Below are 27,500 nucleotides of genomic sequence, written 5' to 3' on the forward strand. Positions count from 1 at the left end.
CGCTCCGGACAAGGGTCTGCCAAATGCATTAATAAAACTAAAATGCATTTGTTATTTCATGTGCTATTGTATCTGTTGTGTTGTGCTGCTGCTTGTGATTTGTCTAAAATAGCTAAAGGAGTTGCTGAAAGAAACTAAGAGACCCTTTCAGTAGTAGCAACTAATAATAAAAAAGAAACCAAAAGAATAATAACTTACTTAATGATTCACTTTTAATGGTAAAACCTCAATTTTCTTTTATTTTAGTGGAAAGCTGCTGGGAGATTTTTAGACTGTTCAGTTAACAACACTTCCAGTCAAATAAGTGTTTCAGGGCTGCGTTTCTCGAAAGCATCAGAAGCCTTCCCTGGTTTCAGAGGTTCTGTGATGTTCTTGATCCTGGAGGGCCGGTGCCCTGCAGAGTTTAGCTCTAATTTGCCTCGACACACCTGCCTGAAAGAGTCTAGTATCCCTAGTAAGAGCGTGATTAGCTGCTTCAGGTGTGTTAGATTAGAGTCAGAGCTAAACTCTGCAGGACACCGGCCCTCAAGGACCAGGCAGGCCAGGCGAAGCCCTCCTCACCTCTCCGTCCTTCTCTCTGGAAGTCCACGTGGCACCACTCTCCGTCGTTCACTTTCTTGTTGCTGGTCTTGAGCTTGATGCTGCCGGAGCCCATGTCCATCAGCAGGTAGAGGAACCCGTCCAGCAGCTCCATGGCGAAGTAGTCGGTCTTGGTCTCGCGGCCGGGCCGCTGCTCTTTGCTGCTCTGGGGCTTGCCGTGGCTGAACAGCAGCAGGCCGCTGGGCTCGGTGGTGCGGAAGTCGAAGGAGATGGAGCTGGTCTTCTTGGTGTCCCAGCGCGGCAGGGCGATGTAGGACTCTGCCGTCTCGAAGGTCACCGGGTCGAGGGCCGCCACGTCCTCGCAGCGGAACACCAGGTCCCCGTGCAGGCTGATCTTGGGGTCCCTCTCGATGGCCAGACGCGACAGCTCCAGCTTGAAGTCGTTGTTCTTGTACACCACCTGCAGGAGTTCAATGAACATGCTGAGAAACAACTTTCCGGCACAAAATATTCTCTTGCTCAGGGTTTTGTCTTCTTTTCTAGCACAAGCATCTAAACATGCTTGAATCAGGATGCATTTACTTGACAAGTAAAACAACGTGTTCTAAAAAAATATTATCCAAATTTGATTAAAATAATCTTAAATTTAAGGCTGAACGAGATTATCCCATTAGTGGGCAATTAGACGTAGGGGTGCTATTTTAATGATCTAAGTGCTCACGTCATGACGGAGTCTCTATCCAGTCTAACATTTTTATATTCATGCAGCCTACAAAATAATATTCTTTTCAAATGTATTTTTTTTTAATTTGGCATGTTTGTGTGCTGCTGAGCAATAAGCAAAATGAATGCATGCTGTGAACCCGCCCAGAGGCGCATTTTCGACACGCTTTTTAAAATACAAAAAAATATATATATATTGCACCACTGACTTTGGACCAGGTTTGAGATGGTCTGTGAAGCAGTCTATTTTCAGCTCCTCAAAATAGCAACAATGCTCCTGAACTTCTGTCTTCTGTAGACCAGCACGCCCTTGGGCTCACAAATCGGCACAAATGCATTGCTATTTAAACAACGCAGCACAGGACGGGAAAAAGAGAACCACATCAAACTGAAAGCAGACATACTTGTGCCGCATTGCGCCGGGTGTATGATAGGGCTCGGGTCTCACGTCATTTGTCTTGTCAAGTAAATGCTTCCTGATTCAAGAATGTTTAGATATTTATATTACAAAACAAGACAAAAATACTAAGCAAGAAAGTAATTTTAAGTCAATTTTTCTGCTGCTGCTCTTGTACAAATAAACTTCACGTCCATAAAGAAATCAAGTAAATATGACATATAATTTCAGATTTGGAATTAAGTACTATCTACGTCCCCTAGTTTAATACATTTAAAGCGTATGTCACACAGTAAATAATACAGTAGATGTCATGTAGACACCAAACAGAGACTTTAATACTTGCTTTATTTTGGGTAGAAGATAAACTCAATTTACTCTCTAAATTCAATTTAGCTCTCTAAAGTACCAGTATAGCGTTTACTTTGTTCACTTGTTTCCTTTTTTATTCCCTTAACTAGCTGTCATTTTGTGTAGTATTTACTTGTATAGTACAGCCGGAGCTTCAGCAGTGATTCTCACGCAGACTTTCACAGAACTGAGCTGAAAGCTGTATTTCAGGCGATGCATAAGACTTGTAATTACGTCAAAAAGAAGATGTCATACAGACAAACACGCGAATTACGAGTAACCTCAACGGGAAATAAATAAATGACAGATGAAATTACATTAAATATTAGTGCAACTGCTGCATTTAACACTCTTAAATATCATTTCTATTCATATGGGTTTTTTCTCCATGGGAAACTAATGATGTTCCAACTGTCTAATCAAATTAAATCCGCTATCTGGCATTCAGTGCAATATAAAAAAAAAGAAGAAAAGAATTTACTCTCAATTAGTTTAGGTAGCTTTCATCGGATGGTTTGAGTAAAGACCGTCGAAGATGAATAACTCTGACACACTAAAATTAGGCCAAGAGTAGTTAATACTGTACACTACAAGACAAACCTTGAAAGAGTGAGTGACATTCAACAGGAATGCTTCTTAAACACCAGCAGATCTTTCACTTTACTCTAAAAATACTTCATTTCGGGGTTTGAAATGAATTCAATGTTATGCAGAGCTAGAAATCCACTGCCCAGTTTCAGTCGATGCAACAAACACGATTTACACTAATGGTTTTTGTGAATTTTGCATATTTACATAATTTTACATAATTTAGCATATTTACATAAGTGCATCGAGCACAATAAACCGAAGTAGTGACAAAATGTTCAGCAATTGCTTTCGCTCATTTCAATTTAGCTGTACAAGCGGCAAAACTACCTTTACAGTGACAGGCTCCACCCACCTGCTGTCACTCAAACGGTCAGCCCGGCCCCCAGACTGACGTCATTGGTTACTTCTGTGAGATGATGATCTTCCTCTTTGACCTCAGACTGTGTTTCACTCATTCAGACTGTTCAGATTTCAGTAAAACTGTCCTTTCTCACACAGGATACCAGTTTTTTCCCTCTCCCTTGTTAAACCTGTGCTGTTCGTGCTAATAAATCTCTGATTATCCTATACTATCACTGAATCTTGAATTCCGTCTTTTAATGACAGGCTTCGTGTTGCATGTTTCCACTCAAAGACTGAACAAGTGAACAGGTTCAGATCAAAGAAACCCGTAAACATCCTAAAAGAAGTTTAAAACCTGCTGTCACCGAAAGACAATAAGTTGAGAAAACAGTAAAGATTTTTCTAGCTGACCAGCAGTCAATTATTAAACCATTTAAATCATAATAATTAGCCTTTAAATGCCTAAATAGTGCCCGAGCACACATAAAGCAGAGCACATCTATGAATGTTATTATGAATGTGTCAGGGAAAAACTGGACTTGGTTTATCCCAAAGTTTATTGTTGATTAGAAGCGACGCATTCAATAATGAAATGTCTTTAACTGAAAATTTGAAAATAAGTGTTTCATCTCGTCATTACACATCGCTATCACTCTATTCTTCTGTTTCAAACTGTTCACACAATCTGTATTGTTCAAAGCACTAAATAAATAAAAGTGACTGATGTCTGTAAGGCGAGTATATACAGAGTTTTTGAGTTTCTCGCGTTTTGGAGCACAAAGACCATCCTGATTGTTTCATTATTTTACAAAAGCGCACTGTTTTGTTGTTATTGTGAGTGCAATAAACTTAGAGTCTTTACAGAGTTGAAAGATGTATTACTCTCATTCAAATATGAGGAGTATTTTAAGAGCAGGTGAGCGCAGAAGTAGTGAAGAAACTAATCCAATATAGGAGGACCGAGCCTCTTCTGGTCTGGACTATCAGGGGGCTACTAGAAAACAGCCGGACGCAGTGTCCGGTGATAATGAGAGGTTTGTTCTCACGTCTTTCAGGCAGCCCATGAAGTTGTTGCTGACCGGAGACCCGGGCAGGTCGGCCGTGTTCGGGCTTCCTCCGATGTAGAAGAAGTCGTCGGAGCCCAGCATGGTGTAGTCCTCCTGCGTGTACCCGGTGGTTGTCAGAATGCCGTCCACCGAGATGGTGACCTGGCGAGAGACGTCCGGAGAACAGAGACGGGAGAGAGGAGACAGAGACACTGGATTAAAGAGTCATTGTGGTTGTGCTGCTCGGAGCGAGAAACGCTTCTTCAGGACGCAGCTGAACTCTCCGGCACGCCTCGACACGCCGAACACCAAACACACCTTTATTAGTGCGATTTACGGACTTTTATGTTCTTATATTCGCTTTTATTTGCAGTTTAATTGTCTTTGTTTTTGTCATAATTAGTTATGTCTATTTTTTATTTCAATTTAAGTTACTTCAGTTCATAAAGTTAACTAAATGAAAATGTTAAATGCTGCTTAGAAAACCTGACATAAATTATTATTATTATTTATCATTTAATTGATTGTATTTTCAGTCACAGGTTTCTTGTATTTTTCTGGTTGTCAGTTTAGTTAACTATAACTATAATAATCCTGCCAGAAAAGGGTTCAGATGTTGACTTAAGACTTTAATCAAACGACAAACGTAACGCGAACAAAATGAAATGATGTTTTCTATTTCTAATGCATTTATTTATTTACATTCTGCTCAAAAGCCTTTGTGTGTGTGCTGCAGTCAATCATTCATTACTCATTTCATGTCTCTTCTGCGGTCCGGACGCATTTTCCTGCTAAAAGCTCTGATTTAGAGTGTATTTCTATCATCCCGAGGGAGACGGCGGCTCGGTGATGATTAACAAACCAGCGCACACTCACAAATGTGTTTACTGCATGGCTTGGCTTTTTAAAATGATTTGTCAGGATCACTTATTTGTTGAATAATAATTATGTTTTTGGCCGTTCTGACTGAACGTGTCCAATTAAAACCTGCGCTGATAAAGGTTGACGCTTGGCAGCGAGGCAGACGACTTTATCTGTCAAATTATATTTTTATTCAGTGACTATCACGCACTAAGCCGCGATGATTTCTCTTCACCTCTTCACAACAAAACACAAAGCAGCTTCTAATGAAGTGTGCTCCGACAGCCGCTGCGGACGAGCAGAGATCAGCCGCGGCCGAAGAAGCGTTTCCAGAGCGCTGGTCATCACCGCAGCATCGCTCGCTTCACGGGGAGCTCGTTCTGTCCTTCGTTCTGCCGTACAGCGCAACGCATTTTTATGTCTGCTGTCGTTCTCGGAGAGCCGTGGCCTTTAGTCAGTGTCTCTTCTCTACACTCGGAGAATAAAGGCTTCCGTCCGGTCCAGAAGCGGTATTCTCCAGAGTGTGTGAAGCTGTGTGAGGGACCGGCTTTCCTTGAGCTCTTGAGCTTCCCTCTCAAACAGGAAGTGTGTGCGAAACGTTGGCCAGGAGTCTTTAGTTCGTCACATGATTCATGAAGGAGGTAAATTAGCGTTATTGTGAAAGTGCGCGCGTTCCTGTGTGTGTGTGTGTGTGTGTGTGAGTGGTGAGTAGTCAGTGTGTGGTAACGTTCTGGCATTATGTCAATGTTTTCATCGCTCGTTTCTGGCCTGGACTCCAGTGTTATTACGAAAAATAAATCATTGCAGGAAGAGAGAGAACCAGCTGACAGCCACCTGTGAGACAGACCCAGAGAGAGAGAGAGAGAGAGAGAGAGAGAGAGAGAGAGAGAGAGCTATAGCAACAAGATTTGTCTGAATGGGAAAAAGAAGAATTTGCCAAGTAAACAGAGCAGCCCCAAACAATAGGTGCAGAGCTGAATTAAGCCATTGTTAATTAATATTCACAACAGAGCAGCTCGAACGCAAGTGATTAGAGCTCATACCCGGCAACGACAGCAGAAACTCACACTATACCCAAACCAAACGAGTACAGTCACAGAAACACAAGCGCACCGACTACTGGAAGATGCCCCTGAATCAGCGAAGAGCCCAGACCAAGAGAGACGGATCATCACGCTCCACTACATCCCACCTGTCACGACCAAACACAGCAACAATACTCCAGCCAGCGGACTGAACTGAAGCAAGATCATATCTCAACTGTTTCTCATTTCTTTCTTATTAAAATGTATTCAGGTGATCACTATTTAATAACCGTTTTACATATATATTCTTGTTTTCGCTGCATCAGTCATAGATGGTGGTGGCTGTGGGATCAAGTCTTCAGATGCATCAGTGATATTACCGATTAGTACTCTTCATTCCGTGAATCACGGGAGGCTGTGTGTTTGTCCTGATTTACTGCGGCTTAGAGTTTATATTTACAGCTGATCCAGACGCCTGACCCTGAGTCACGCTCTTCTCAGACGTCAGTGTTCATGAACGGTTACTGTATTGAAGGGGTCGTTTGATGCAATTTCAAGTTTTGCTTTCTCTTCGGACTGTTACAAGCTGCTAGTGCATAGAAAAGATCCCTAAAGTTGCAAAGAATAAAGTCTCAAACTCAAATAGATATCTTTTATATAAAAGTTATGACTTAAACGCACCCCCCCAAAACAGCTCGTTTAAACACGCCCCCTTTTCCATGTCTCAGAGTGGGTTTATTTTCATAACACCGCCCAAATGTTTCATTGTGGAAGTGAAAATACTTTGTGCTTTGAGGACACGACTAGAAATCATGGGACATAGCCCAGCTGTGAGGCAATTCCAACTGTGCAAGGACGGTCTGGCGCTTCTGACTCACACTCTGTAAGTTTATACATTATTTATTCATATGATGTTTCTAAAAATGATTTAGTGTATTTGGTGTAATGCAGCGAACACATTATAATAAAAAACACATTATTTTACAAGTACAGTACATTACTGTTTCTCCACTATGACACAAATAAAACACATTAGAATCAAGGCATTCGCTGCATCCAGACATAATCACTGATTATCTTGACTTATATTGTCTTTTTACACGTCTCTTTTCATCACGTCTGCATCTGTGAATGAAAGAAGGACAATCAACAATCATTACTCCTGCTCAGGTTCTTTTAATGAGAAAACATAACTTACTTAAAGGTTGTGAGTCAGAAACAGCAGACGGTTCTTACAGAGTTAGAATCATCTCAACTTCAGGCGTGGAGACTCCGGTCTGTGCTCGGGAGGGTTACTGTAATGCCTTGCAGTACTGTGCTGACGTTCAGCAGCAAAGACACTGTTTAATAAAATGGGATTAAGCGCATAAATTATATTTTTCTTATTTAATATATTTAATAATTACAGCTTTGTATAATATCCAGATTATTTTTTTGATTTTGAGGAACGCTGAATGTTGATGTTTAGTGTAGAACAGTAAGATCATGTTCACACACCGCTCTGTACTTACTCCTGATTTCTCTCAACATGGCAACAATGGAGCACAGTGTTAGTTCTGGTAGGTCACGTGACTCAGTTATTCACGTCACTTCGGCTCATTTAGTTGGCAATGTGTTGCTGTCAACATTCTCGTTGTTGCAATATGCTGCACTTAAAGAGGGATATAATGGCATTCATGCGTTCTGCATTGTTACACCCCTAAGAGTTGAATTGTTTGGTGCGCTTGCAGTGACCCGTGTGAGAGACGCGTTTCATTCATGGCACGGAAATAATCAGCAGAGCTGCAGTTTTTTGCTCGAGAAGGCGGCCTTTACAAATATTTGTTTTGGATGTGAGGAAAAAGATAACCTTATTCGGTGTTATGTGAAAAGTGGATGCAGTCTGTTTTTTCCGGGGCAGCAAGAGTATTTGTTCGCTCCTGTTATTTCTGTGACAAATATATATATATTTTTTAACAAGGTACTTTCTGACACTGAATTTGCACATTGTTTGATACTAAAAGACAGAACGGTCTCCTCGTCGTGACTAGGAACTACCACTGTAAACTGCATCAAATATCTGTTTGTTGACTCTTAAACTCCGCCCACTGCTCACCTCCAGGAGCTCGGCTGCTTTCAGAGAGAATCGTAAGCTATATCTTTCTTTTATAACCTGATTACCTGAAGACTCTTCAGAGATGTGAATGATGCAATACTACACTACAGGTTCTCAAGATAATCTAGTTGCCTTAGCAGCACATATTTAAGCAGCAGGAAATAATGACCATGGTGCAAATGCAATCATTTCTGCTGCGGTGCACCTCCAAAGAGAGCGTCGTTGTTCAGTCGAAGTCTTCCGCATCCGAAAACCTTGGCGGCTGACATGCTGAATTACTGCTTTTCAGCCATGACTTCGCAGGCAGCATTTGTTCATGAAGGTCATGAAACTGATATCGGACATGTTTCTGAGGCAGTTTAATGTTAAACAGTGGCAGGCGGCCAGGGCCAGCAAAGCCTTCTCTTCTGGTATTAACACTATCAGAATTACTGACTTTTTTCCATGAATGTGCATTTAATGATCTCTATTCTCTTTATTTCATAGCTGTTCTCTTTGGTTGCGCTGCTTCCAGTGGTGTATGCTTATATTAGAGCTTTTATCCAATCATATTTCAGCAATCGTGTTGCCAGGGTCAAAGAAATCTGTCTAAGGCCTTCAGAATTAACAGTGCAGGTTTACATTTCCGTAAGAGTATCTCAGTTTCCCGAACCGAGCTGTAGAAACGCCTTTAGCAGAGGCAGGCGAAGACGAGACTCGGGGGGGAGATGAATCACAGGGGTACGTTACATTAAAACACATACGCTTTTCTTCAAAGCCCTCTATGAATTATTTTAATGTTACTTGCTTGCTTTCCTGGGTGCTAACTATTATCTTCCTCCTGCAGAGCGGTGGGGAGACATAACTTGTATTATATCAATGTTATCTGTTAGGTATAGATATATGTTTGATTTAATAAACGTCTGTAAGAACATCGGGTGAACTGTATTTTTGTCATTTCATCTGGTTTATTCTTCATCTCGAGGTGATGTGCTGCAGCTTGTTGAATTGTGTTAAATGGGTTTCTAGCTTTAGTAAAAGCTTTCATTATCACTACATGAGACACCTGTATCTGATGCGAGGCCCAGTTATACTGTATTTCTGTGTACTACTCCTGGTTTCTATAGCCGTGCGACATTATGATGGATTCGGATGCCCCTAAAGGTCTAGGTGTGAAATGCAACAAAATTGAACGAGCTTTGTTAATCACTAAGTGGATTTAACTTTTTTCTGTTCATTCTGCTCATTTGTCTAGTCGAACACGCTTGGTTGAGTTGAGAAAAACATGCTTGTTCTTAGTTATAGTTGTATTTTTGAGTGCACGCTTGTCCCAGAGCTATCCGCTTGTTATTGGAGCATCTGTCCTCCAACCGAGAGATCATTTGTCCAAATCCCTGAAATATGATCCTTCTGAGTGTATGCTACAATCAGCAACGGCGTCATACGATAATACGGTCATGAGTTTGATCTCAGGGACCACACATGCTCATAAAATGTATATGCACTATGAATCATAATTTATCATATTTTCTGTAAGGGTGGGTTTAGGTGTGGTCATTCATATGAAGTACACCTAGTAAAATATGTACGAATTACAAGATTATTGAGATTAAAAATTCAAACGTATTTAAATAAACACACATTTAAATTGCTAATGACAGTCATACGTCACTTTATGACGACAGATTCAACACTGTGATTATTTTTTGCCCGCTAGATGGTGCATAACTTTAAAACGTAAAAATAAGTTGTAATAAGGTGCTTGCATCTTATTATGTAGTTTTTTGTTGAAGGACAGGATCCTCTCAAAAGAAAGAATCGATTCTCATTCATTGTTTAACGACAATATAATTGTTTATAATTAATTCCATTGTAATTTCTGTAAATTGTAATTCCTCATCTAAAAATGGTCATATTTAGAGAATTTGTTTTAGAGGGAGAGGAACTAAAATTCATGTTCATGTTTACATTATTTAGAAACATTTGGTTGCATTTAACATTATTATTTGTCCCCGCTACACGAGGGACACAGCGTTACAGTTTAACCTCACAAACTCTCTCTTAACTGCATTCACTGCATAAAAATGACTTTTTGCCTTGTTTTCCCGTTCCATGGTCCTAATGTTAAGCAAAAAGTGTTCTTCTGCTTCTGGAGTGACTGTATCTTGATGATTGTTGGTGTGTTGGTGTGACTGTATGAACCCGATGAAGCTCATAATCATTGACTCATACAAACACACTTGTGTGTTTCAGCAGATTGCATCAGGAACAATCGCCTCGAGTCAAACAACAATAAAGGCTTTGAGAGTTGAACCAGATGAACACTGGATTCACATGTACTGTAACACACTGCTCCACACACACACACACACACACACACACACCACTCATTCACTTCAGTGACTCGATGAAACCCGGCTCTCAGCTGAACGTCTGATGATGGTAAACCCTATAGAACATGTTCTGTACAAACACAGCGCTCCGGATCTCCTTACTGTCGCTGGTTCATTACAAACACACTGAAAAAATCATGGTCCTCCTCTGTATTCCTTCTGTTTTCCAAAACAAACATCTGAATAATCTGAAATCCCGACGCATTTACTATAGAAGTGAAAAAAACTGACATGAGAAGTTGTCATGATATATGAACCCTGGCAATCACAGAACGATAGAAAACAAGGCCTCACTAAGACCTCCACCAGCAGAACCTAGTTCACTCAGGAGGTCTCCCATCCAGGTTCTGACCGGCTCAGTGGCTGACCGGTCGTGGTATGACTGCGGTATTTAAAAATGTGTATACATCTGTGCTGGAAAACAAGACAGAAATCATGAGGAAGCACATGACTTGTGAACTGTTCAACCTGCAGACTGTAATCTCTGGATTAATACTGTAGCTGTGTGTCATATAAGACTTCTGTGTGAAGTGCATGGCATCAGATTTCACAGAAACTCTGTCAGTGGATCATTTATTTAGAGAAAGCTCCTTCTGACTGCCTCAGGACTCGCCTGCAGACAAACGCCAGGTGAACGCTACTCAATGAAATATACATTTATATATAAACCAGCAGGAAAGTGATGTAATATGTGGAAAGTGGTTATATGACGAGATTCAGAAACACAGATTCATGAGATTTAAAAGAAGAAAAATCTCCTGTCACTGCATGAACAGACACTAATACTGTGTGTGTGTGTGTGTGTGTGTGTGTGTCTCTCTCTCTCTCTCTCTCTCTCTCTCTCTCTCTCTCTCTCTGTGTCTCTCTCTCTCTCTCTCTCTCTCTCTCTCTCTCTCTCTCTCTCTCTCTCTCTCTCTCTCTCTCTCTCTCTCTCTCTCTCTCTCTCTCTCTCTCTCTCTCTCTCTCTCTCTCTCTCTCTCTCTGTCTCTCTCTCTCTCTCTCTCTCTCTCTCTCTCTCTCTCTCTCTCTCTCTCTCTCTCTCTCTCTCTGTCTCTCTCTCTCTCTCTCTCTCTCTCTCTCTCTCTCTCTCTCTCTCTCTCTCTCTCTCTCTCTCTCTCTCTCTCTCTCTCTCTCTCTGTCTCTCTGTCTCTCTCTCTCTCTGTCTCTCTCTCTCTCTCTCTCTCTCTCTCTCTCTCTCTCTCTCTCTCTCTCTCTCTCTCTCTCTCTCTCTCTCTCTGTCTCTCTGTCTCTCTGTCTCTCTGTCTCTCTCTCTCTCTCTGTCTCTCTCTCTCTCTCTCTCTGTCTCTCTCTCTCTCTCTCTCTGTGTCTCTCTCTCTCTCTCTCTATCTCTCTCTGTCTCTCTCTCTCTCTCTCTCTCTCTCTCTCTCTCTCTCTCTCTCTCTCTCTCTCTCTCTCTGTCTCTCTCTCTCTCTCTCTCTCTCTCTCTCTCTCTCTCTCTCTCTCTCTCTCTGTCTCTCTCTCTCTCTCTCTCTCTCTCTCTCTCTCTCTCTCTCTCTCTCTCTCTCTCTCTCTCTCTCTCTCTCTCTCTCTCTCTGTCTCTCTCTCTCTCTCTCTCTCTCTCTCTCTCTCTCTCTGTCTCTCTCTCTCTCTCTCTCTCTCTCTCTCTTTCTCTCTGTCTCTCTCTCTGTCTCTCTCTCTCTCTCTCTCTCTGTCTCTCTCTCTCTCTCTGTCTCTCTCTCTCTCTCTCTCTCTCTCTGTCTCTCTCTCTGTCTCTCTCTCTCTCTCTCTCTCTCTCTCTCTCTCTCTCTCTCTCTCTCTCTCTCTCTCTCTCTCTCTGTCTCTCTCTCTCTCTCTCTCTCTCTCTCTCTCTCTCTCTCTCTCTCTCTCTCTCTCTCTCTCTGTCTCTCTCTCTCTCTGTCTCTCTCTCTCTCTCTCTCTCTCTCTCTCTCTCTCTCTCTCTGTCTCTCTCTCTCTCTCTCTCTCTCTCTCTCTCTCTCTCTCTCTCTGTCTCTCTCTCTCTCTCTCTCTCTCTCTCTCTCTCTCTCTCTCTCTCTCTCTCTCTCTCTCTCTCTCTCTCTCTCTCTCTCTCTCTCTCTCTCTCTCTCTCTCTCTCTCTGTCTCTCTCTCTCTCTCTCTCTCTCTCTCTCTCTCTCTCTCTCTCTCTCTCTCTCTCTCTCTCTCTCTCTCTCTCTCTCTCTCTCTCTCTCTCTCTCTCTCTCTCTCTCTCTCTCTCTCTCTCTCTCTCTCTCTCTCTCTCTCTCTCTCTCTCTCTCTGTCTCTATGTCTCTCTCTCTGTGTTATTGTCTCTTTGATGCTGCTGTGGTGTGTTAGCTGTGAGCTTTCTTTCCTTCCTTCTTTCTTTCTTTCTTTCTTTCTTTCTTTCTTTCTTTCTTTCTTTCTTTCTTTCTTTCTTTCTTTCTCTCTTTCTTATGATGATGATGATGTCTTTAGTATTCCGGTGTGCTGGGTGAGGGATTACGTGAGCTTATCTGAACATGCTCTCTGTCTTGTCATGTGAGGTTTTAGGGTAAATAAGTCAATATATCTAAGAGACAAACGGTCCATTAACACATTATCAGCTGTGTGAGGCTGCTTGACTTATCTGGCCTGGAGCGGCTGCGTTTCTGACGCAGATGAGTGTGTTTCTCTGTCAATGTGCAGAAGACCCTGCTTCAGCCTGAGATCGATTTGCAGAACCAGCAGCACACACACACACACACATACATACACATACACATGCAAACACACACACATAGATTACAAAGATTATTACTGTGTGAGTGGAGGGAAATGAGCTGCATTTAATGGCAGTTTCTCTTTTACTGTCCTCCAGAGATTGTGTTTGAGTCTCTAATGGCTGAACAGAGCACCAAACAAAGGTCTCACACACACAGAGTTTATAGCCGAACGTGTGCTGAATACAGATGCCAGCACCCAAAAGCTCATTTACGCTGATGAATTCACACTTGACTCTTTCAACACTGAATTGTTTTAAAGACGAGAGAAGCTCACCCTGCTCTCCATTACACAGCTTTACTGTCTCCTTCACCTCAGTCAGCGAGGACTTTACCAGCCACTGCTTTAACCAGGGTTAAGATACTAAACTAACCTTGATCTGACAGATCTTTCAGAATCTGCTAAATATTTTCTTAATCTATGTTAGTGTTGTTTTTTAATAACATCTAAAAATCCTTGAAATAAGATCATGTCAAAAGGTGCAATGAAATGTTTTCTTGTTTTAAGTAAGGAAACATCAAAAGAACACATTTTATTTTATTGCACTTTATCCATTTACATCTGTATATTTTAAATATAAAGTATATTTTTTTCAAAGGCAGAATAAGTTTTTATCTTAACTTCAGCAGCACTTCCATTCACCAAACTTAGGGTTTAATTAATTTCTATATTCTGAAGGTTTTTACTGAAGGGTTTGTTCATATATCATTCATCTGCTTTTATTATTGCACTTCATATTTTTGCATCTGTAGATTTCAGCTAAAACATATCTCTAAAGATTCCATTCCATTCCTAAACACATCATGAACGTGTGTTATATCTAAGTTTAAAAAGAGAAATCCCAATCCAAAATCCTTTGACCTTCAATATGGCAACAAAATCAAAAATTATGATCCTGACTCTCTGTTCTGGACATTTCTGCAAATGAGTGCTTATTTACACACACACACACACACACACACACACACACATTTAGTCATTTACACTATCTGACACAGCTGCGTTTAACATTGAACAGGAAGTTAAGTGCTGGTCGTCCGGTCAGAGGAGAACTGACCCCAACTGAGTCTGGTTTCTCCCAAGGTTTTTTTTTCTTCATTCTGTATGGATGGGGTTTTGGTTCCTCTGTCTTCTTTGTTGGGGACACTTAACTTCTAGTGATTTTTAGTGATTATCGTCGATTTGATTACACAGAGCATCTCTGTATTTAATAAGTGCTTAATCTTGTCATTAAACATTACCATAACTTTATTCTCCTGTTTGATTCTGTTCGGTGCTTTGATACAATCTGTACTGTTAAAAGCACAAAATAAATAAAAGTGATTCATTGGTGTAGATAATGCTTCAATTGCATATTCAAATACAATATTTCAGAAAATAATGCAGTGTAATACAATGAGTTTATTCCAATTAAAATCAGTTGATTGAGGATTCACGCTAATATCAATAAGGTAATGACGATTTGGATTTGAATGCATTTTGTCGTATAGATGTTTACTTTAGTATCAGTGTTTGATATTATGTTAGAAAATCTGAATAAGGTCATAACAGGATCAAAATTTTCTGTACAATTAAAATACAAATGCAAACAAAATCTTGATGCTAAATAGCAGAACTTAAACAAACCTCTGAAGCTGAAGCTCACTTAAAAGCAGTCCTCTGTAGCGCTGAATGATTCTCCGGCTCAGTGAGAAACACATGCTCTTCTATCAGTATCAGCTGGTTTCTGGAGAATCACATTATCTGAGAGTTCAGTTTGACTCTTTATAAAGTCCAGTTACCAGCATCACACTAACCAGGCTGAGCGTGAAGATACAATATCACAGCGCAGCAACTTTCCTTGATAAAATCCTCCATCTTGTTGTCATCGGGCCGTTCTAATACATCTGGCAGAATTGATCACCTGTCAGCCATGAAATAATTATTTCATATTGATGCAGTGGAGCGCCAGCAGTTCGCATTAGATGAGCACTGGCAGCTCATTTATACTCAGCCAAACGAGCCGCCACAGACAAACTGTTGTTACTCGGACCTGAGCGTGCTAATGGACACGTCTGATCACCACCACATCAGTCTGCATCACTGCTGTAGTGAAGAAGACTGCGATTGTGTGAGTCTGATTGTGCTTGAGTGTGAGGAAGATCCGTCAGATTCACCTCACACACATCATTAGTATCCCTACAACTATGTTCCTTCTCAGAGAAAAATGGCACGTGTTAGGATTTCCAGTCGGGATTTAGACTGTGTAGTAGTACTGATGACCTGCTTCTAGCATCTACACATGCTTGTATCTCTTTATTAGTGCTACTGGATCTTAGCATTTCATTCAGCACTACTGACCACAACATTCTCCTGAATAGACTAGAAAACTTAGTGCAAGTGCATTAGCCTGATTCAAATCGGATGTATCTGACCGCCATCAGTTCGTAGCAGTGAATGAAGATCCTACTGATCACAATGCAGTGTGGGTACCTCAAGGCTCAGTACTAGGGCCGTTACTTTTCATGCTTTACATGTTATCCTTGCATTTGTACCAACTGCATTTTTCCATCTCAAAAACACCTAAATTGAGACATATTGTCTCATGTCTCAATGTCAAACGTAGAAAAGTTAATTCATGCTCCTCAGTACTTGAGCGATTTGTTATCAAATTATAATCCTGCACTTCTGCTCCACGTCAGCTTCATTCTTAAAGCTCTGGCCATTTGATAATACCTAGAATATCAAAGTCGACTCTGGAACAATCTCCCTAACACTATTCAGGAGTCAGACACACTCTGTCAGTTTAAATCTAGATTAAAGGCCCATCCCTTTAACCTGTCTTACACATAACACACTAATAGATGTCTATTATTCAAGTTTGTTAAAGGATTGTTTTCTGTAACCAGGAAGACTCCCCATAGCACACAATGTACTCGATACAGAAACAGATCTCCAGTGAAGACCTCGGCAGACATCAGACTCTGTAACACACACTGTACACAATCAACACAACGCCATCATCAGCACACAGAAAAACATTCTAAACACTGGACTACACAAGACATTCACATTACTGATCAGATAAACTACACTGCTGTCCAAGAGATTGATGTCAATAAGATTGTTACCAAGACATTAATACTTTTGTGCATCAAGGACACATTAAAGTGATTAAAGGGACAGTAATAATGTTTATAATGTCACAAACCATTCCTATTTCAAATAAATGCTGTTCTTTTGAACATCTCACAAAAGTTAGGTAGCTGGTTAAAGCTGACTGTATGCTGGTCAGGAGCTGGTCAGGAGCAGCAGCTCAAACCAGGTGCTATGCCTCCAAACATTCCCAACCAGCAACGGCTGAAAAAGAAAATACACCATGGTTTCCACGACAGTATTGTGCAGCACAACTCTTTTCAACATTCATAATAATTAGAATTTTTCTTGAGCAGCAAATCGGCATATTTGAATAATTTCCGAAGGATCGTGTGACACTGAAGACTTAACAGAAAAGAGATATTTTAGATTGATAACTGATTCCTTGTCGACACTGAATAACAACTTATTTTTACCACTGTTCAAAGCAAACAGTAGTGCTCCAGCATCAGCCTGAACTCAGCTACTGAACAAAACCATCTCCTGACATTCAAACAGGTCTTGAGATCAGCAGGGAACTGAATCCATCGCACGTCATGAATATCAATCACGTTCAGCATCTCAAAGCAGGTTCCTCGAGATGCGCTTGTGCAAAAACCACAGACAAGATTCAGACTGACTGCAAAACTCTCAGAGAATGATTCAGAAGCTTAAAGCACGCTCCCTCAAAAATACAGCGTGTACAGCAAAATAAGGCCCATCAGAATAAAAAACTGCAAAATACAGTTCCCTTAAATAATATCTGTAATTTTCTAATATCTAAAGATGAAGCCAGATTCAAAAATCATAACATTTTGTTGATTAAATCAAGAAAACATCCAAAATACACATTTAAGTTAAAGTTTGTGTCTGTAGATCTTAAATACAATAGATATCTGTAAAGTTTTCTCAAAATGAGTTTTACCTCCACTTCGGCAGCAGACACCAATTATATTCATCTCTGTATTTTGAAGGGTTTTACTGAGGGTTCATTCATATTTCATTTGCACTTATTTAAAATTTAACATAACGTTTAACAGAACTAAACCAGATTCTGAAAAATTAAAATCATGACACTAAACAGCAGAAATAGCTCCTTGAGACCTTTCTCTGTCAGGAGTAGAGTTCATATAAAATTCAGACTGACTGAAAAGATGAATGCGTCTGAAACAAAGCGCTCAAATCAGCATACACTACTTCAGACAAACACTGATCATGACAATAATTAAGTGATTTCAATGAGCTCTTGATAAAAAAATATGAAACCTCGCAGGATATTACAATGCACTACAATAATATGCTTTTAGTCGGAATAAAACTGAACAAGAATCATGTGACACAAGAAGATATTTATTCAATTTTTAAGAGATAATTCACCAGCACGCAAACATTTCGTATCGATTACAAACCTGAACACAGAAACAATCGAAATTGGACCCACTGACTTTGACTTAATATCCGTCCAAATACCAAACTGAATGCATCGAAAGTTTGTCAGCGCAGCGATCATCTTACCTGAGCTCCAGAGACGGCTCTCCAGAATCACTTACCTTCACCCTTCAAAGACAGAGACAGAAACTGAAGCGCAAACAACGAGCGAGCGACAGACGGGTCCTTCGACAAGTGGCTGGCAGCTGGAAAGCAACCCCGAACGCAGTTCGCGAACTACTGGAGCGAGATCGGAAGTGAACTAGCCAAAGGAGTTAGTGAGACGGAGGGGTCGGGAACAGGAGAGGAGGCCTGGGGCCGGAGCTCATGTGGTGCTCGTATGTGGGGTTGGAGGTTAGTACTTTAGTAAAGAAGAGCAGGTCAGACACAAAAATGGTTGTTAGTACAGTTACAACAAAGGTTTCATTCGGATTAGTAACAGAATTTGGGTTTTAGTCAATTAGTAGAGCAGTCAATTGGTGAAATCCTTTGTGACTCGATTCCACGAGACAGATTGGTCCGAATTGTCACGTCTGGAGGGTTTTGAGGTTAAGAGGAAACAAAATAAACCATCCAAAAGAGTCAGGACATGGGGAAGAAGCCATGCAGCTGAGTGAGCGGATGAAGATGGGGCTGATGGGAATGAGCTGTGGATGAAGGGCAAAGCAAACGCTGAGCGCAAGCCGATGGCAGAGAGAGTCAGAACACAGTCACAGCACGCCACAGATGGAGGCACGGCGACATTTAGTTGATTAAGGGGTTAAATCTGAGGCGGGACACACCAAGATGAGCGTTTTTGAGTCCACTGGTTTGCGTGCAAGCCGAGGCGTTCGGCTTGAGCATCGCAGACTCCCTCTCGCTGCGGTGAACGGGGCGAAGCGGATGAAGCATGCACACAACCGCACTGAAGATACTGAGGAAACACAGCAGGAGACGTGCGCTCGGGAACCTCACGTGATGCTGGACATGAGCGTCTCTGCCTCCGAAACACTGTTATTCTAGATCGCACTAACGTGAGTGGCGCTGACCCTTCCACCCGGATCTACTGAGCCCTCATCAGAAGTTAGTCCTGTCAGAAGGGGCGCTAGATCGGACAAATTATATATCCCTGGACCGGAGTAAGAGCGTTTCTGCTAAACGACGTCATGCATGGCTTTCATAATGGAGTTAGTATCAGTGTTAATGAACCTTCCTACATGTCATGCAGCTGTGGGCGGGGCTGTGGGCGGGGCCTAGTGTTTGACGAGTCCAGTGACAGGCAGTGAGGAGATACAGCTTGCCTTGTAAATCTACAGAGCTGAGATAAAATTCAAATACAAATATTAGATGCAAAATTACAACTAAAACAAAAAAAATTAAAAAAAAGCAATATTAATAATAAGTTGAAGTACTAAAATTACTAAAATAAAGGCTAGATGCCAGAAGCACATGATAAATTGACTGAAATAAAAGTGGAAAGTATTCAAATGAGAGCTAATTATAAAAGGAAATGAGTTGCACAGAAGAGCACTGTTTTGTTCTGACAGTTGCTCGATTCTCGTCTGCCAAACAGCAGAAGAAACGCTGTCACTGTGAAGCGTCCTGGCATCAATAACACCTCCTTGGAAGTTTTAGAGGCTACTGCGCTTTAGTAATAATTAATTGTTCATGTTTAATAATTAGGTTAGTTGTCCTGTGGGTATGTACACTAATGAAATCATCACTCACGCTGGCAGTCTGCGTGACTTCACGAAGCAAACGAACCCAAAAGCGTGTGGCTCGGGTCGGCTCTGATCTGTTGAGGAGATCTGAGCGCCTCTTATTACAGGGTTCTGTTTCACAGCCAGGTCCGACCGCTCTGATCCGGGCCCTGAATCCATCCAGCGGAGCACGAGCTCAGTCGTACCAACAACCCATTTGATCATTTTGAGACAAAGAGCGACATATAAACAACGCTTCTGTGGTACGTCATTACAGACCAGATAACGTTGAATGAACGTTTTTAAGTTACTGGAAGAACATAAGTTAATAAAAACAATAAACACCTCCACAGAATTTGTAATAGTTTTACTGTCATAATGGGACTTGTAGGGTACAACGGGGCTAAAGGCACACATTAAGAAAAAATGTGCGGCTAAAATTCATAATTGAAAAAAAAAAAAAAAAACAGATAAAGTGTGAAAAGAAATCATAAAAGCTGTTTATTTGGTTTAACATGCATGTATTATAAATGTATGAGGAGGCAAGAGGCACTGCTTGGGGCAAAATGCTCATAGTAACGATATAAATCCTTCAGATAAAATAATGTTTTGTTGTTGTTGCTTTTAATAATGTTTTAATAATTAAGTAAGTTAATACTTGTTCAAAACAAACATGTTTTTAAGTATGATGATTTGCTCTAATATGGACACCCAACACAATACACGATATTTACCATCTCAATCTAACCGTGTGGGAAAGTCAGCCTTCTATGAATCATTATGTTAATTATTACTGTAATGGTGGCTTGGTAAAACGAAATCCCAAGGCACCCTACGGTTTTGTAATGACCCTAATGGTATTTGCAGTGAAAACCATTGTATTTTCAGTCATCCTCACTGCCCGTCGCTGGGGTTTTTACGATCACATCGGTCACGAGGGTAAGCTGAGTAAAGGGGAGGCACAGCCGCAGTTCAGCAAACTTTCATCGTCTTCCTTCTATTTCTTTATACAGACTGAGCGAGACGCCGAGCGTTTAACCCGAGATCTTTCTGAAGGGAGGGGAGATGCAGGATGGACAAAACAAAGTCAAAACCATGATGGAATGAGACAGTGAAACGAAGGAGTGGAAGTCTGTAGTCTGATCGCTACCTTGATACCAATGGGGTTTTGTGTAGTCAGTATAAGCAAACAGAATAGAAATAGGAAACGGAAATCCAGGGCAAACCAAAGTAGAAGACAATTAGAATGATATCTACCATATAATGCAGTTTGTTTACCATAGCGTGTCCAATGCCTGAGTGCTTTAGGAAAAAAAACAAGGGAAGGGAAAGAAAATATATAGAATAATGACAAATCGTGAAGTCAGTAAAGGTCTTTTGAGGAGCGGCGGTCTTAAACCGGCCTTCGCTCTCTCTTTTCCTAATGTGGTTTTTGTGCAAGAGGATCAAGATCCAAATCCAGAACTAAATAAATCAACAGAATCTCTTCATCGAAGGATTTGTCAACCAAAACAAAAACATGACAACAGTATTGTTATTATGGTTAGTACGTCAGTACGCAAGTTAATATCGGAAAACAACGGATGGCCCGCATTCCGTGAATGACACGATGTTAGTCGTTTCAAAGGAACACAAACAGGTCGAAACCAAACACAAAATCCAAATGAAACTGGAAGAACTTGAAGCTGTGGGGTTAGTAAGAAGACACAAGAGTTAGCGCAACCGTTCTCCACATGAAGAAGAGGGATAGAGAGGTCGGGGGAGGGGCTGATCAGAGCGGGAGGGGCTAGAGGAAAGGCATTCGGATTGGCTAGTCCTGTGAGTGGGCGTGGCCTGCTAGCGGGCGGGGCTCTTTACAGGCCAATTGGGCCAGACTTGGGTTTCGGAGCAAAGTGAGAAATCGCTCGTCTCTGGCTGACGACTGAAAGGAGGCAAAAACACAACCGAGTTATAAACAGTCAGTGACACATCAGGAAGAAAACAGCGGCGCTGTCGTCTCGGACCTGGAAGAAAAGACTGATGTGAATAAAAAACATCATCCGGACCTCTGATTCTGATCCAGACCCGACCTCAGACCCACGCCTCTGACCTCTGACCTCTGACCTCCGCTCAGAGCAAACGCATTCAATCAGTTCTGAGTAACAGTTAGCGGCGGTCTAGCTGAACACAGAGAGGTGAATGATCATTAGAATAAAACTCCAGAGAATCAAACACATAACACACACACCAGACTCGCTAGCACTCGAACGTTTTTTTTATTTATTTTTATTTATAATGCAATTTTTTTTTCTTTTTTGAATAAATGCTGTTGTTTTGCACTTTCTTTGAATCCTAAAAAGTAGGATGTATCACGATTTCCACAAAAATATCGTGCAGCGTGTTTTCGACATTTATTAATAATCAGAAATGTTTGTTGAGCAGTAAATATTAGATAAGTATATTATTATGATTTCTGAAGGACACTGTAATGATGCTGAAAATTCAGCTGCGCTTCACAGAAATAAATGACACTTTCACACTCATTCACACAGAAAACAGCTAGGATTTTTGACAATTTTAGTCTTTGTTCTGTGTTTTTATCAAATAAATGAAGCCTCTGCATTCGTACCGAATGCTAAATTTTATGCTGACTTAATATTTATTAATTGTTGTTATGAAAATTTAAATATATATTCATAAAATACATAGTTGAGTGTTTTTTATTCGTTTATTTGCTTCTTAGTCTGGATCAAATATGAACGTCCACTTTTAATCTAAACACACTTCCCTTCGCGTGGAACCGAAGACAGACTCGAGCAGAGAATACTGATTCTGTGTGAGCTGGAAAATAATTCAGTTTGATTGATTTGTAAAGAGCTTCTCAGAAAACATATCGTTCCAGAAGCAGGTGACGGATGTGAGTGTTTATAGAGCCGCTAAGGAATATGAAAACGCACTTTCACAATCTGTGAATATGACCTGCGCGTCTGTCAAGAATCCAAGCTGATCGAGTGTTTGTGATGGGAGAATGAGAGAACAAGACACACACACACACACACACACACACACACACACACACACACGTATCTGGATTATCATAACAAAGCAGCTTTGATTCTCATTAATATGCATGACACACAGTGCATATTAAATGAGCTTCAACAACATACACAGCACATGAATATGCATGAACATACAAACAGTCTCTGTGGTTCTGGTCTCGTTCTGGTCTCGTTCTGGTCTGGTGTGTTGATGATAAATGATATTTCGGTCTGAACATGTAGTCTATCCTGGTCAGCCAGCTCTCCGTCTCTCTGCACGTCGGACATCTTCCTCTAATGATTCACAGACTTTAAACCTACAGAATATTTGAGTGATGAATGTTATTTCAGAATAACCCAGCTGTTCTTTATCATTTAAATACGAGATGCGGCGTTTTTGAGTCTCAGACAACAGCCTGAAGTCAGTCGGCGGCGTTGCTAGGTGACAAATTACGAGATGAGAATGATGGGAAACCAGATCGATCTGCTGAGGGACGGCTGAGGAAAACTCAACCAATCAGCACCGTGCTCTCTAACACTCAGCCAATCACGGCAGTCTGCTCTGGCAGCTCTCTGATTTTTAGAAAACAAACAAAACAGAAGGAGAATCATCAGTAAATACAATAACTGAATCCTTTCTGGTGATCGTAGAGTACTGGGTTCTGAACCAAAGCAGAAAAACTAATAATAATGTTGTGAAATTGACATCCAATTAGATTTATTAGAGTTTAACACAAACAAAGTGATGAGCTTGATATAAGATTTGTCAAGATGAGGAGGTTTCAGTTCTCCTGAACCAGTTTCCCATTCTTCCCTTGATGGTGTCGTTCTGTTCACCTGTGTCTAGTTAATCTTCCTCATCCCCTCGTTAGGCCACACATACACAGTTTCAGCAAGGTCTGGCCTGCGATGTAAAGACAAAGCTCACTATTTATTCACACTGTAGGGTCAGATGGTCGAGCGGCATTTATGTGATCACTCTCTACACGTAGTTTTCTCGAACGAAACTCAAGTGAATCAGATGTGTTCTGGGTACTGACATTAGGTATCCACTGATTGGATGAGAACTGGTATTCAGTAGTACTGAGGAAATATGCTCGGTACCCTTAAAAGTACCCAACTCTAATACTATACCATTATACTAGGTTTATAATAAGCTGCAATAAGGATATTTAGATTGGCTAGCCACACATCTGTAGATATTTTAATAAAAGGAACACAAAAGTAGTTTAACGCATTACAATTAAGGGACTGTAATATAGTAAAGTAACTAACTACTTTTACAGTAACTAGTAATATATACTGTATTACAATTAGGAAGTAACTTTGGTGATTGCAAAATGGACAGTTATTCACATTTCCTGTCATAATAACATTATTTTATAAAAGCTCTCCCTATTTTAGTTTTCTTTTTTGCTGTAATATAGTTAAAGTTCTGTTTCCACGCAGGTGCAGTGAGGGAAAAAGAATACATTGCATAAAATTATGTTTTATATATAAACATTTTAATCCATATTAGTTTTTATATATTAGCATATTTTCCAAACATTTTAAAATATAAAATGTAAGTTTATTATGCTAACAACAATAAAAAGATATTAAAACGGCGTCATCTGAGACATTTTAGATATTGTAGTGCAACAAAATAAATTGAGAAATGTCCCAATGACTGAAGTGTTTCTTTTGAGTTGAGCTTTGACACTCATCTGAAGTGCTGGCTTGTGCCGTCATATGATCATCTCTCAGGTCTGTTTCACTCTCACCTGCGCTGGAATATCGATGTTAGGTTGATTCTCAGTAACGGCTGCCTGCGAGTCTATTATAGAAACGCTGAGGAGAAAATGTCACGACCTCTTCCTAGAAACAGCAGCACCAATCGAACCTCAGATAGTTCCCTATAAAGTTACCGGACAAGTACAGCATCTATTAAGAGCAGAGCGTCCGCCATCAAATACAGCAGCTCTGGTCTTCATCGAAACGCTCAGAAATCAGCATCAAACCGTTTCTATACATGGAAACAAGATGATCTGATCAACGACTTCTGAGAATTTCTGTCTTGATTTCCAGCACACATGTAGACATCAATCGAGATTCATTTATTTGAGATGCATTGTTTTCAGAAAAATGTATCAAATCGAAGCGAGTTTAATATTAAAAGTAGTAAAAATATCTGTCAGTGGGGTCAGAAACATCTTGTATCCCTTCGTTTTAGGATGATTTTTCTGACCCTACTGGCAGATATTTGAACCATAAATGCACTTTATTCATCATTTTACTTCTCCTGTGTCTTGACTTGTTGCTTGACTTGAAATGTTTAGAAATCTGGATATTTGTACAGGAAAACAATACAGAAATACTGAGTAGGAAAATGTTTTCAGCTCATCTTAACACTGCTTCACATTCAAACAAACACTGAGTAAAATGGTTATGTTGGTCTATTTTTATTTCGATTTTCATTATTGACTTAATTATCAAAAGTACCTTAATAATATCAGTCCAGCATCTCGGGTGTGTTTTGTTTCCAGAGCGTGGCTGTCCATGAAGGACAAACATCTGCACACTTTCACTGCGCACCACTTGGTGGTGATGTTGTGCTGCAGCGCTGCATTTAATTATTTATTACATTGATTTTCATTTATTTCTTTCCCTCATTCTGACTGCTATATATTACACACAGAACAAACACACACACTCACACTTTAGAGGAGAATTCCTCCTCTGTGTTTGTGAATGTCACAGTTACTCTATTGATTATCTGAGGAACAGCTTTGAGTAAATGTGAGGTCAGTGTATGTCTGAATCAGATCAATAAACCAGCCACCTCTGACACACACACACACACGTGTGTGTGTTTTTATCACAGTGGGACTTTCCAATGCTTTTACACTGAGCTGATGGTTTTTGCTATCCCAAGTTCCTTGCTTAAATCCTGTGCCTACTTAAGATGTCTAGAATTAAATCTGCATCTGCATGTATGAATGTATTCTCCGGTGCCTGATCCTCCATTAAATCCTCAGGAAAAGCAGCCTGAGGAGGTCCGCTGGTCTCGGTTTGTTGGTTTTGAAGGAGTTTTGGGTAGCTAAACCAGCCTAAACCAACAAAGCTGGTTAAGCTGTTTTTATAAGAGTGATTCTGAACCCAAGCATCACTTGTTTGTTCTCTGAGGAGAATAAAGACTCGAGTGTGTAATTGAATTCAGTGGCGGACAAAAGATTTTCCCTTTTGTTTCCTCTCTGGATTCACACTATCAGCCAATAGCGAGAGGCATTATTACAGCAGACACGCCCCTGTGTCACAGCAGCCAATTACAATCGCTCTTATTACTCGGGGCAAGGCATTCGTTCCAATTACAATTACCCGAGCAGAGGCAGAATGAGCGAGGACCGTAAGTGAAATCGATCGCATCTCCGCACTGCTATCTGCAACTGCCAATTACAGGAGCCGTATTGAACCATTCTTCACTTTTATTCAATCTGTGTGTGTGTGTGTGTGTGTGTGTGTGTGTGTGGAAAGAAACCAAGAGCGTAAGGGTGTTTCTTCAGCTATACACAAATTTATGTCCTAGTGGTTGATTTCAATTCGTATGAAAGTCAATCTAAAATATTTTTTCTTCATCTCTTATTTTGACTATTTTAATAAAATATATGCAGACATCTACTAAAAAAATCATGTGTTTTATTTAAACTTGGATCAGACATGAAATAATCCCCCCCTCGTTTATTTGCAAACCACCTCCAACATAATATACCATGTCACAGCATAGAAAACACCTGTTTTAATTTAATTATAAACAATAAATCTTAACATTATTATATTATTATTATTATTATAAAACTAACAATATTTTCATTTGACTGGTTTAAGAGAGTTGTCAGTGAAGAGATTGACATTAAACAACGAAAAATCAAGCTAAATATCACTATATTTATTGTCCTTTATTTCCAATCCAGCTTTAATTTGGTGCAAGTATGCAGAAAATGTAAAAATGTGATTATAAGATTGTACTTGAGACGCATCGAATGCTAACTGGAAGATATGCAGTTTACAGGGACAAAAGTGTGCATAGCGGAAGAATCGCCTATGCATGTACAGTATGTGAGGCTCGTTTGCGTTGCCGTCCATGAACATTCATTATGTGCATGCGAATGGAGCATCTCGCTGAGTCATCAGAGTCGGGACTGTGTTCGCTCCATCAGTTTGTGCTCGTAATAAAGCTCCTTTAATAAATGATGCCATTGTGTTGCATGCGGTTCACAAGTGCTGGGGTAAGCACTCTGTTTCTCCATATCGTGTTCTGTGTCGTGTGCTGTTATTATTTGTTATTTTGTTAATAGCCGTTTCTGTTCTTTGTCAATGCGGACATGTAAAGTCCAATCAGGTCCGGTCATTAAATCCCTGATTTCAGCCTGTAGAACAAGACCAGCACTCTCGTCCCCTAAGGACTGCTGACTTCATTAGGTTGGAGTCAATTTGAGATAGACAACTCTTCTCTGAACAGAACATTAAGTTAAGGTGCACGTAATGAAGTCCTGAAGCAGGAGGCATGGGTCTGTATCGTTCTGGATCAGGTCTAACAAGAAAACACACAGCGCTGCTCTCAGACCTGTCAGGAATCACACTGCAGCCGTCGGGAAGCACCGTGGATCGCAGGCCGTCGTTTAATCAACGTCTCCAGCCAGTGATGAACGATCACAGTGATTCCCGACGTAGCGATCAATAAATAGAAGAAAAGATAAGGAAGCGAGCGCTCGGTCTTACCTGTCGCAGGTTTCGCGTGACTTTAACATCGTGCCAAGCGTTGTCGTTAAACTTCCCGTTCACCGGTTCCACGAGCGCCTCGAAGGCGCCGGAGCCCAGGTTGATGACGAGCCAGACGGCGCCGCTCTTCAGAGAAAGGTTGACGTAGTCGGCAGACTTTCCAGTGTGCAGCATCAGGCCGTTGCGCTGGAGCGTCCGGAAGGACAGCGTGATCTCGTCCGTGCTGCTCTGGATGGGAGTCATGGACAGATCGTAACAGAAGAACTCGTTCCCCTTGAAGGTGGCCACCGATTCTTCTTTCCCTGCGGAGATGGAGAGAGGACCAGCCATTAGGTTGAGATCTACACATAAATAATATCTTTACTGATGGTTTGATTTGTAAGCATAGCGCCATATTTGGCTGACATTCATCTATGTGAAAATCTGGAAATTGAAATATTTAGAAAACCGCCTTTAAAGTT

At 40.8% G+C, this 27,500-nt stretch overlaps 1 protein-coding gene across 1 annotated transcript in view; it reads right to left on the reverse strand.

The window, feature by feature from the left end:
* nrxn2b (neurexin 2b) overlaps positions 1 to 27,500 on the reverse strand; it is a 325,182-nt gene that overhangs the window by 122,937 nt on the left and 174,745 nt on the right. Inside the window, exons 6-9 of the mRNA XM_043245174.1 lie at positions 27,040 to 27,341; positions 20,519 to 20,563; positions 3,991 to 4,152; positions 562 to 1,000 (exon numbers count right to left, since the gene is read on the reverse strand). Of these exons, the coding sequence (XP_043101109.1) occupies positions 562 to 1,000; positions 3,991 to 4,152; positions 20,519 to 20,563; positions 27,040 to 27,341 (948 nt within the window). The remainder of the gene's footprint in view (positions 1 to 561; positions 1,001 to 3,990; positions 4,153 to 20,518; positions 20,564 to 27,039; positions 27,342 to 27,500) is intronic.

The sequence above is a fragment of the Puntigrus tetrazona genome, chromosome 7 (genome assembly GCF_018831695.1).
Source record: "Puntigrus tetrazona isolate hp1 chromosome 7, ASM1883169v1, whole genome shotgun sequence".
Classification (NCBI taxonomy): Eukaryota; Metazoa; Chordata; class Actinopteri; order Cypriniformes; family Cyprinidae; genus Puntigrus; species Puntigrus tetrazona.